The 12,194-nt window shown below is 35.8% G+C and overlaps 2 protein-coding genes across 3 annotated transcripts in view; both read right to left on the bottom strand.

Moving 5' to 3' along the window:
- Positions 1-3,462: 3,462 nt before the first annotated feature.
- On the bottom strand, positions 3,463-6,570 carry LOC112157842. 2 transcript variants are annotated; one of them, XM_036210433.1, is made up of 8 exons: positions 6,408-6,570; positions 6,109-6,209; positions 5,374-5,405; positions 5,157-5,297; positions 5,016-5,073; positions 4,821-4,931; positions 4,269-4,472; positions 3,463-3,722 (listed from the first exon to the last, which is right to left on the bottom strand). In XM_036210433.1, the coding sequence occupies exons 2-8, from the start codon at positions 6,167-6,169 to the stop codon at positions 3,493-3,495; spliced, it is 837 nt and encodes a 278-aa protein (XP_036066326.1). In that variant the 5' UTR covers positions 6,170-6,209; positions 6,408-6,570; the 3' UTR covers positions 3,463-3,492. The 2 variants fall into 2 exon arrangements, with proteins under 2 accessions (XP_036066326.1, XP_036066327.1); XM_036210434.1 differs by lacking the exon at positions 5,374-5,405 and having other exon boundaries at positions 5,157-5,278; positions 6,408-6,539.
- Positions 6,571-8,014: 1,444 nt separating this feature from the next.
- LOC112158141 overlaps positions 8,015-12,194 on the bottom strand; it is a 38,217-nt gene continuing 34,037 nt past the window's right edge. Inside the window, exons 16-17 of the mRNA XM_036210429.1 lie at positions 9,570-9,755; positions 8,015-9,348 (exon numbers count right to left, since the gene is read on the bottom strand). Coding sequence (XP_036066322.1) covers positions 9,122-9,348; positions 9,570-9,755 — 413 coding nt within the window. The 3' untranslated portion in view covers positions 8,015-9,121. The remainder of the gene's footprint in view (positions 9,349-9,569; positions 9,756-12,194) is intronic.

Here is a 12,194-nt window from a genome sequence, read left to right as displayed (position 1 = left end):
GTAATCTTTCATATGAAGACGGGGGCCGCAAATCATCATCCTGCGGGCCGCAAATGGCCCGCGGGCCGCGAGTTTGAGACCCCTGGTCAAAAGCATTCTAGAGTTATAAAATTAAGTAGGAACTATTGGGGTCAGTAAATTAGATTAATTTTTTATGCTTTTTCTATTTTTAGTCAATATTTTACTGTAAATGTTCATACTGTTTTTCAATAGCTTTCAAGTTTTTGCACTTAAATGTTCTAAATCACTCTAGAATAATGAGATTAACTAATAACTATTGGGGTCAGCAGCTTATTCAGTAACTTTATTTTATAGCTATTTGGACCAATTAGCTCTAATTACTTAAAAGTAGGGCTGTCAGATTTGTCGCGTTAAAAACGCATTAATCTGACACGTGCTTGACGCCGACAATGTTTTTGACGCATTAATCGCGGATTTTTCATAGACTATATATAATGGGGGGACCTCATAGCTCGATAGGTCCATTATTTTTACAGTCAATGGGATTTTCTCATACGTGCCTTTCCATAAAGGGCGCGCGGGCGTCCCGCCCTCCAACTCACTGGCTGATCTCACTAGTTCACGGGCGGGTCTCCAACCGCCGAGCTGCTAGCTAGAACCGGCCCGGCGCTAGGACCTGGAGAGCTCCTGCACCCTAACCGGGCTCCGGGTCGCGTCCAGTACAACGTCTGGTGGTACCGGCTCGCGTCCGGTGCCGAGAGCTGCGCGTCCCCGACGTTCCGAACAGCAAGCTCACCGGTGGACGTTTTAAATGTTCTGGAGGTTTAAGCGTGATCCAACCCCAGCATAACTGTCTGTCTGCCGGCATATTCATGGCGTGAACTCCGCTGGACACGTCGCTGCATCGAGCTGCAGCCAGAGAACGGGGCGGCAGTAACAGACTGACAAACTATCCACAGAGTATCCCGCTTTTCTCAGTCTTTAATGTTTAAAAAAACAAAAGTTAATTGGAAATGATAAATCTCTATTTTATTTATTACTGTAGTTCAGCAGAGGAGGAACAGATTTGGTCCTGACAAAAAATGAACATGAAAATGGAAATTTTATTTTTGATATTTTTTATTTTATTTTACTGAACGTTGATTGAAGTTTTGAATTTAAAATGCCCTTCACTTGCACTTGGGCTTTTGTTAGGCATTTTATGTTACAGCCTTTTATTGTTAAGAAAGTTTATCTCAATACAATGTTACAAAATAAAGTATTTCTGATAAAAACTATTAATTTTACCATTCTTGTTTTCATAATTAATGTAGAACTGCTAAATTCCACGAAGAACACATTTTTTTCATAAAAAAAGGTCACATATTAATATGCGATTAATCGCGAGTTAACTCTGGACAAAATGCGATTAATCGCGATTAAAAATTTTAATCGCCTGACAGCTCTACTTAAAAGCTATTGAATATATATATATACATTTGTTGACGGTCCCTAACCATGAACAGAGCGAATGTCTGCCGATCCAATATCCAACTAACTTCACTTCGGTTATATATAGACGGGGCCTTCATGCACAGAGATCCAGTATGCTGGTTAATTAATCAGAAATAAATGTTACGTACTTGTTCCAGTGGTTTGAACAGAAGCTGCGCATGCGTCGTAGGGTTCTGTTTTCTTAGACATGGTTCCGACCGATGAGAACCGAAGTCCCGGTTCTGTCACTCGTTGTGAAGTTGGATTAAAATCCTAACATTTGTAGACAAAAATTCAACTCACCGTTACGAGGAAGTGAAACTGATTTTTAAGGTGTGGCGTCACAGTAAAAGCGTGTAGGAGGAGCCAGAACGTTTAAACTTTATCAACAAAACTAAAAATACATTAAAAAAATAGATTCACAAACGTAAAAACACACTTTAAATGACACTGACTTATTTTTAATTAAGCAATTTGACTACTTTTAAAACTTTATAAAATGAATCAAATATATAGATAGAGGGAAATGATCTGGTTCTTTAACTGTTTTTTTTTTTACTTCTACTCCAACAAGTCATATAATAATAAAAAAATATATGTAAAATAAATAAATAAAAACACGCAACTGCAATGAAATAGTCTAAGAAAGGCAGTCGATTTTTCTTGGAACAGATGGTGGGGTCCGAAAACAATGTGCGTTGGCTGATGGGAGATGTAGTTGACTACATCAAACATTGAGAATAGGTTAATATCGAGGAGATGGCTCTCTCTGGTGGTCGTAGGGGGGACAGAAATGTTTTAAATTACACATAAAACACATTTGTTTGTTAGTATTAGTTTTAGAGCCATTTCTACAAGGGAAAACAATGTTTAAATTACAATTTTAACGTTTTAAACTTACAATAAAAACACTCCAACTGTTTAATGAGAATAAAGACATTACTTTTTAAAGTCATAGACACAATTTCTGACTTTTTTCTAATACATTTACTTGTTTTAAAGTCATAAATGTATGACTTTAAAATTTGTAAATCTATGAAAAGTCAAACATTTATTAGAAAAAAATAATTTATAGACAAAAAACACCAACGCTGTGTTTACCAAGATGGAAGACATGGAGCATTTGGTGAATCTTTATTACCGGATGGGTTTCAAAACCAGAACCTTCAATCTGAACCTTCAAATGTATTATTAGCGTAGCGCTTTCTGGGGTTCGGTGTTGGTAATGTAGAGCTTTATGTGTAAAAGAAGGAGCTCAGAGACAAACATTTGCAGGACCACCACTTTATTCTGGCTTATCATTCACACCCAGAAGTCCATCTGTTACCTTACGTCACTGTCCTACACACAACGGGACTAAATACAGAAACCTCCTATATTAACAAAAAACGACACAGATAAATGAAAACAGTCAATTGTGTTAGCATTAGAACATTTAAAATAGCGAATACTGAGCCTTTATGATTATTTATTTCCAAAATAATTTTGCAGAGCCATCAGTCCAGTTTCTCACCAAACTGAATCCCTTTTAGGGGTCACGGGGCTGCTGGAGCCTATCCCAGACAGGTATACTTTGGACAGGTTGCAGACACATCATACATTTAGAGATCATATTATTGCAGGAATTACAGAAAAAAAACAAGTATAGAAAAACATTTAGACACTTAATGTAATAGAATTTTATTGTTAATAAGCAGGAAAATGATTAAAAAAATACTTAAAAACATAAAATTATTTTCCCTTTATAACAATCCTGTTTGAATGAACAAATACATTTCTGAAGCACTCCAAGATATTTCTTACCATGTTGAAAAAAATAACTCACTCCAATCCAACACTTGAACATTCCTTTTTTGTTGTAAATATGGACAAAACTAAAAATCCAAGTGTCTCATTTAGTTTTGAAGATCTTAGTATAAAAGCTGTCTGTGTCTTTAATAATTTTTGTGGGGTGAAGCAGTATTACTTAACTTTACATAGTCAGTTTAATTAACTGTGCTACCAAAGCTGACAACACATCAGACTTGATCAAGTGAAAAGACGTCCACCGCTCTGATTTTAATAGTTTGATCCTGAGTTTTGTGAACTGTGATGCTTCATCAGTTCTTCCTTTAACTCAATGACAGCTTTTTTGTTTTGTTCACACCTCAATAAACCGTTCTGTCTGTCATGGTAGAAAACATGGACCTCCAAGACAATGTTAGGAAAACCAGTGGATATTCCTGTAGGGTGAGTTTTTTTTGGCTCTTGGCAGTAATGCATCATGACCAAAATGACCGGATCATTACCTATGAAGAGAACAAAAACAACAGGAGGAAAATATGTTAAAGATTTTATTCATAAGAAGGAAGCTTCCACTATGAACAGACACATCTATTAGATAACTAAATCAAGACTATTTCTGCTAAAGATATGTATTATGACACAAATTCATGGAAGTCTGTTACACATCACAGTTTAGATCTGTTACCCACAATGCTTTGTGGGCCCATCATGCCTTGCCTGTTGTAAACAAGCCATTTGGGTGGTTTCTTTCTATCGCACACATGATGTCTATTAGTTATCTAATAGACATCTATTGTGAATTTTACTAACAATTCTATTTTGTTACTCTATATGTCTACAAGTAGATGTAAAGTAGACCTCTATATGCAGACATATTCCAGAACACTATAGGTAGATAACTTATGTCTTTTAGACATCTCCAATATGGTATCTAATAGACCCGCTTCTATGAATAAAATATAAATTAACAATATAGAATATAACTAGAAATGTATAAACTCAAATGGTTAAAGATTGTTTTACCATTCTAACTGAAGAAAGTGACATACCTGGAACCCTCTTCATGGCTGCTTCAGCATCTGTTCCTATCCGAGTTCCAACGGAACAGAAAACGATGGTGATGCAGCTTTCTTCATCATTTCCCTTAATCAGATTTAATCCTGAACTCTTAATTTGGTCCAGAAGCTGATCATGAGCTCCAAAGGTTTGACCACTGACCACCATCCTGTACTTCACTGTTGCTGGAGAAGACACTAAAGACACAAAAGGGAAAATCTTGAAATAAATGTAACCTTGAAGCAGAAAAAGATTTGACAGAATCTAGTAAACAAAAAAAATGACCTTAAGCTAAAAAGTGAAACATACAATAATACCATAAAAAGTCCATTGCATTACATGTTACAAACAGAGGGAAATTTAAAATTTAAATAATTAAAGAAGTCTGAAAGTACAACGGACACAAGAATTAAATGCACAGATAAATGAAAGTATAAAGATCTACAGTGTTTAGAGCTTTTTCCAAACACGCTTAATTTATTTTGAGGTACAAATTACAAATATTTTATAACAAAATGTCATAATGAGTTTTTCAAAATCCATACTTTTGTTGATGTCCTTTGGCTTGTTATAACAAGCTTCAAGGGCGCTCTGCATCTTCTCCAGCTGATCCTTCATGTTCTTTATCCTTTCAAAGCACTCAGCTATCACAACATCTGGGGGAAGAGAATATCAGAACATTTGATCAGATAATAATTCAGATTAAGAAAATTCAAAGTGAAAGTGACAAGTGGACACACTTCTGAGAGTGTCTTGTGGGATCAAACCAAGTTTTTCCTGGCGCTGACGTGTTCGCTTCTGTTTCAGACAAGAAAAAAAGGGTGAAATAACCTTCCACATGGATGTGTTTGCACGTGTGGAATAGATTCAGATGTTCCCACCTGATTATGAATTATTTCAAAGATGGTCTTCCTCAGCAACAGCTTCTCTTGTCCAGGGAACAGCTCGTGCAGGTCTTCTGGAGTCAGGGTCCGGATCTCTGAGTCAGTCCGGAAATCTGCCTCTGAAAATACCAGGTTTGACTGAATAATAAAAGCATGAATAAAATACAGAGGCGGGGCCAAAATATCCTTGGATATTAAGACGGAAGTCTGCAACCTGTGGCTCTTTCATCCCTCCATTGTGTCTCACTGATGAAACAAAATTACAATGTTTTTAATTTTAAAAAGTAACTGTAAAGTAAAACTATGAGGTGAAGTAGTAGAAAAGCACAGAAAAAGTACAGTAAATTAACTGAAACTTTATTTAACCCATTCACAACAGTTAAAGACCATATGCAAGTCTTTTTTTGTTTTGTTTTTTTGCACTGTGTACCACAGAAAATCATTTGGAGCGTCACTAAAACCAACTAGAATTCATTATTTTGGGTCCGGATTATAAGGTGGATTTTCTCATTTTGACAAAATTCAAGGATTTTAAGATAATTAGAAAAACGTAATTTGCTCTAATTTAATTTTAGTCTGTTAGATTTGTAAATTTCTGACTGAGATGCTTTTTTAAAAATAACTACCTACCACTACATTTGCTGCATGAAATAAGTCTTTTGTGACATAGTGTCTTTTATTTTAAAATGAACCTCTGTCAAACGTTGTTATTTAACTGTTTCATAATTAGAAAAAAGCTATTTTCTCTTTACGTTTGTTTTATTGATGCCAAAATTATTATTTTGAATTTATCATAATAGAAGCAATACTGTACAAATCAATATGTATTTTTCTAAATAGTTAACTATTAGAATTGTTCAGAGAAATAAACCCAAATGCTCTTTAAGTGTTGAAGGTTGCAGACCTTTAGTTTAGAGCAATCAGTCTGAAATCAATAAAAAAGACTTACTTTTCAGTTCAGAAGCTGCGCATGCGTCGTACTTTTCTATATCCTTAAGGAGAGTCGACATTGTTTCGCCCTTTAAACGGTGAAGTCCCAGTTAGTTTTACCTGTTATAATGTTAGATAAAAATTTTATTATTTTTTTCAGTATTATAAAAACAAGGATAGATAGAAGAAACACCGAGAGGAGAGACTTTAAAAAATGTAAAAAGAAATTACACAACAAATTAAGTCAAATTAATGGGTCAGAGCTTAACATTATGATTTGTTTTAAGCTTAAAAATAATAAAAGAAATAATAACTTACTATGCAGCTTATATTTACAGACATAAAATGTCAACTGGCCGTTTCGAGAAAGTGAAACTGATTTCTGAATCGTGCCCGGTCGTGACGACACAGATGAGGCTCCGGTGGGAGGAGCTTAAGGATTTGACTGAGACGAAACATTTAAAAAATCAAAACAAACGCTTTCCAGGAAGATATATAAATATTTTAAATGTAATTACACATATAACTATGAAATATGTAAAAAAAAAAAAAAAAGAGGGGGGGGGGTATTTTTGCTTACTAAAATAAAAGACTAAATTTCACTGAAAATTCATGCAGTTTTTAAACAAACAGGTGAAGTCACCGTTTTTCTTAAGACTGGGTAGAGTTACTACAGGTATAAATCTTTAAATCCTAAATACTAAATCTTCTAGAATACACATTTTACTAAAGACAGAGCAAAATATTGATGCAAAGGTTGATCCTGACTAAGCTTTGGATATTAAAATGTGTTTAAAGCCCAATTGATCTTATGCTGCACAAACATTTTTAGTTTCTGTCAAGATGGGAAAAGATAAAAGTAAATATTTACTTGATTTATCACGTTTTCTATTGAATCATAAACCGTTAAAGTCCTGTTTAAGAGCAGCATTAAGTAGATGATGTCTCCACTATAATCAATTTCATTTTTTTTACTTGAGTTGTTAAGTTTTCTTTGACGTAAACCTGAAGGATGTGATCCGTATTGCACAGGCTGCCTTATTTTGAAAGAAACTTGCAGGAGATTAATATATATAATATATAATAATAATAATATAATATATATATATTAACTTTGAACAAAATTACATTTTTTTTCTTTACTTAGATAATTTTTTCATGCAAAAACCCTATAGTTTATTTAAATAAATCATAATAGTGACAGTCCTAGTGACAGAGAGCAATTTTTTTTTGCCTATTATATTCCTGGGCTTTTCTTTGTGCGAGGTGAGAATGATCTTTTTTTGTGTTGAAAGTTTTTAGACTCTTGTCCTAAAAAGACACACCATCAGGAACTACAGTGGTCTGTAAGTCTCAATATTAAATATATGTACTAAAAAATGGTCTTGAAATGTTTTGTTCAGAAAATGAAAGCAGATCCAGATGTTAGATTGAGTTGAAAAACATATCATACATATCCATAGTACTGAAGTCCATATAGTACTGAAGGATTTACAGAATCAAATACATTTAACAATCTAGACCATTAATGAAACTGAATTTTACTGTTAATGAAAACAATACTTGAAGGATATAGGCAAGGTCCTTATTATTTGCCCTCTATAAAAAATCTGTTTACATGTAATTTCTGCAGCACACAATAAGATACTGCACCATGCAAAAGCACCTGAACAAGTTCAATATTTGTTAATAAAATTCAAACATGGACACAATTAAGGGAGAAAAAAACAATTTTATGTTCAATATTGAACAAGATTTTGATATGAAAGCTGTCTGTGGACAAAAAAGTATCATTACATCACTCTACCTTGATACAAAAACTAATTACACGACCAAAGCTAATAACACATCAGACTTTAAGGTGAATTAAAGTGGGTATCCCTGAAGTTTCTTTATTTTTTTTGTCTCAGAATCTGTTTTTCTAAGTCCCCCTATGATGATGTCTGACTATGATAGCTCTGTGTCTCGCTGGTGTAAATCTTCACCGCCGCTACATAAAAATGTCCATCAAGAAGCTCCGTGGAGACAGGAGTTCATCAGAATTAGCCTCCTAGTTGTGGGCCAGCCGCCCTGACTTGCTTCTCTCTCGATGACAATCACTCTGTCGCTTGCTGTCTCTCTCAAGCCCAACCCAACATTAGCAGTGCAACAACAATGGGGAGCAATATCGGAGCTATCCGGCCGGACAGTTTTGATCCAGATTCTAGCTTAGATGAGGAAGTAAAAAAAAAATTTTGTAGAGATTTTTTTTGTCATATTTTCTTTCCAAAACGCTTCAGTTGCAAGAATCTATTTAAATCCAGAGAAAATTGATCCAGAGAAAGGTTGAGGTAAGGAACACATTGTACTTTTACAATATTTTATTACACAAATTAGAGAAACAAGCTAATGCATTGAAAAAAACAAATCTAGACCATTAATTAAATCAACTTTTATTGTTAAGAAGAATGAAGATTAGAAATCCATTATTTAAATAATACAGGTCAGCCCTCATATTTCCTCTTCATAACAAAACATTTCTGCAACACATAAAATATATTTTTGATATATTGTAAATTTAACTCAGTTATGCAAAAAAAAAATAAAAGGAAAATCATTATTTATTATAAACAATAATAATAATGAAGAACATATAAATTCAGCTTTTGACAAAGATCTTGATATGAAAGATCTGTTGCACTTTGTAAAAGCTTATTTTTAACTATTACATAACTTTAACTGCACTACCAAAGCTAACAACACATCAGACTTAATCAAAGGACAAGACAGCAGATTTCTGCACATCTCTGCAGCACACAGTGAAATACCCGTCCATAGTGTAACCCAGTTCAGCAAAAACACTTAAAGAAAATGTCTATTTATTCAGAACAAGGTCAATGTGAAAACAAAACTCAATGTCCCAATTTTTTTAAATCAATTTTGAACAAGATTTTGATTTGACTAGTGTTTGTGCCATTAAAGACATTTAAGCTAGCTTTACCTTTTTTACAAAAACAACTGCACAACCAAAGCTAACAACACAGCAGACTTTATTAAAGAATAACACAGTTGCTTTGTCTGCAATGCTTCAATAGTTCTTCTTTTACCTTAATGAGAGCGTTTTCATTTTGTTCACACCTCAACAAACCGTTGAGATTCTTGTGGTAGAAAATATTGACTTCCAAGACAACATTACTGTCACTAGATATGACTTCTGAGGAGGAGACGTGGTTGACCTCCTGGGAGTAATGCATGAGGACCAGAATGACTGGACCACTCCCTATAGAGAAAACAACAGAAGAGAAGATGTAAAAGATTATATTTATTTATTCTACGAGTCAGAAGGAAGCAAACATTTTAAATTAGGGGTTTCAAAGGCCAAAGAAAACAGTGACTTTATGGATGATATACAAACAAACAGTGTAGAATATGAGATTAGATATATAAATTTAATAGTTTGAGGAACATTTTTATCATTCTAATTGAGGAAAGAGCCGATACCTGGGACCGTCCTCATGGCTGCTTCAGCATCTGTTCCTATCCGAGATGTAACAGGACAGAAAAGGAAGGTGATGCAGCTTTCTTCATCCTTTCCTTTTATCAAATTTAACCCCAAAGTCTGAATTTCCTCCAAAAGCTGAAGATGAGCTCCAAAGGTTTCACCGCAGACCACCATCTTGTACTTCACTGTTGACACAAAAGACATTAAAGACACAAAAGGGAAAATCTTAAATTAAAAGTTACATAAGGAGGAAATATGTATTACAATACCGTTATTAAATGATCAAAGTTAATTTTTAATCATATTTTAGGTTGTAGGACATATATTTTATTTTTATTTAAAAAAGGATAAGTACAATATTTAACCAACAGATCAAAAGAGCTAAAAATTGTAAAAAATGAAATGGACCAATAAAGATAAAGTTATAAATATTGTTCCAAACCAACAAAAATGTAAAAACAACTATTTAAACTGTTTAGAAGTTTACAGAGACACAGAAAAAACAATTAAGTACAAGAGTGTAAGGCTATAAACATTGACGTTAGCTGTGGTTTTCTGTGAACAGACACTGCATTGGCCGGGGTGACATCCTTGTTTAACAAGCAAACAATCACATTTATGGTCTTAACTCTAAGCTCAGGTTCAAGGTCAAGTCTGTTTATTATTATGGCACCTTTAATGACAGCTGTCAAAGGAGGCGCTGTGCATTAAAATCTCAAAACATTGACATTACCTTTGATTCTCGGTGAGGAGCCACAGCAATCGGAGGGGATACGTCTGCCTAGTGTTTAATAGACAAACAATAATTACCGGTATTATGATCTCAACTTTAAATTTAGGTTCAAGGTCAAGTCTCTTTATTGACATGGAACCTTTAATGACTGGATTTAAACGTTAAAATCTCAAAACATTCAAGACAACAGTTAAAAACTTAAAACAATTTTAAAGTAAAATATAATCTAGGTACCAAAATAAAATAAGAACACGGATGAAGCAAATGAAAGGCCACCAGAAGAGAAGAGTCTTGCTGGGTCAAAAGCCAGGTGATAAAAAATGATTTTAAGAATAATCAATATAAGACAATGTAAAGACGCGATATGCACGGTGAGCATCAACCAATCAGAGAGTCAGCAATGGGCACATGATGTTTTCAGTGACTAGATCAAAGAGTAGGAATAAACATTCAAGATGGCTGCTCAATGCAAGGACTTTCATCATGAACTCCTATGCATTTTCTCAAGCCACGGGGGCCGCTATGTTCCCTGAAACTGTCCCAGTTACTGTTGGGCGAAGGCTGGACACTGGACAGATCGCCAGTCAGTCACAGAGCTCATTGAGCTGGATGGACGGCTACGCTAGCCAGCTGCCTGGTGGATAGCTTAGCGAGTTAGTTAGCTCCACTCCCCAGACTCCGGCAGAGCTAATAGCTAGCGCTGCTGTCCAGGCGCCCGGCAGATCTACCGAGGTCTACTACAGGCTATGGGTCCTCTGGGCAGTGGAGCCCAGAACAAAACAAAGGGCTGCCGATCTGCCGCCTGAGTGTCTTCCCCCATGACAAAAGGTGGGACAGGAGAGCCCAGAGCCAGCGGCACAAGTCCGAGCATGCTCAGTTCCAGGCACTCTGCCATCCGCCCCATCAGGCCATGTTTGGAGGTCTGAGAGCCGCTACGAGTGCCATTGTAGCGCACGGGACCGTTCTAGCTTCAGGGGCTTATGATGTTTTTCTTATTTTTATCAAGACAATAATAAAAAAGATCTCCCATTTTAATTTTCATTCCCCCATCTTGGGTTAAAGCTCAAACTGGACTACAGACAGATGGAAGTAACATCTATAACGGCCCTCAGGTGCAGCTATCGCTGTACGAGTGAAGGACACAGAACCCAGAGAGACTCTGAAAGATCTGGTGAAAACAAAGAGCAATGTGCTTGCCGGTGCCTCTGTAGAGCTCTCCAGAACATATAAAGCCAAGCTACTCGCTCAACATCATCCATGATGTGGTAACAGATGAATTCCAGAGCAATTTCGGCGGTTGCTCCGCGTCAAGGCGTTGAGCAGTAAAGTTGACAGGCGTCAAAAGAGAGGAAGCAGATGCAAATTTTACAGGCCCTCCATGTTTGGTGTGAATGCACCGTAAGGACAGAAAACCTCAGAGAGGTACAGTGGTGTACGATTATTAAAGATTTTAAAATAAATAAAAGAATCTTAAAATGAACTAAAAATTCACAGGGAGTTGGTGAAGGGTAGCCAGGATGGGGGTGATGTGGTCTCTCTTATGAACTTAAAACAGAACCTGAGCAGTGCATTCTGGACCTGCTGGAGATGCCAGAGGGATGACTCCAAAATAAAGAAAATCACAGTAACCCAGCTGAGATGGGATCAAAGCATGAATTACTGTCTAATAATACAGTTTGGGTAAAAATTGTTTCACCTTCACCAACTGCCTCAAATAAAGGACGCTGTAACAATAGGAACTATTGTTGTCTACATGTGTGTTCTGCCCGGAAGGGGCCAGAGGTAGGAACGAATGAGAGCATCCACCTGCGCAGCATTGTATGATGAGACCCGCCTGAGTTAATAAAAGTACATCCCTGTTGGATTAAACTAAGTATCCTGTGTTGAGTTT

Source organism: Oryzias melastigma, linkage group LG24, assembly GCF_002922805.2.
Source record: "Oryzias melastigma strain HK-1 linkage group LG24, ASM292280v2, whole genome shotgun sequence".
Classification (NCBI taxonomy): domain Eukaryota; kingdom Metazoa; phylum Chordata; class Actinopteri; order Beloniformes; family Adrianichthyidae; genus Oryzias; species Oryzias melastigma.
The sequence above is the reverse complement of the archived record's forward strand: the minus strand, read 5'-3'. Positions and strand labels throughout refer to the sequence as shown.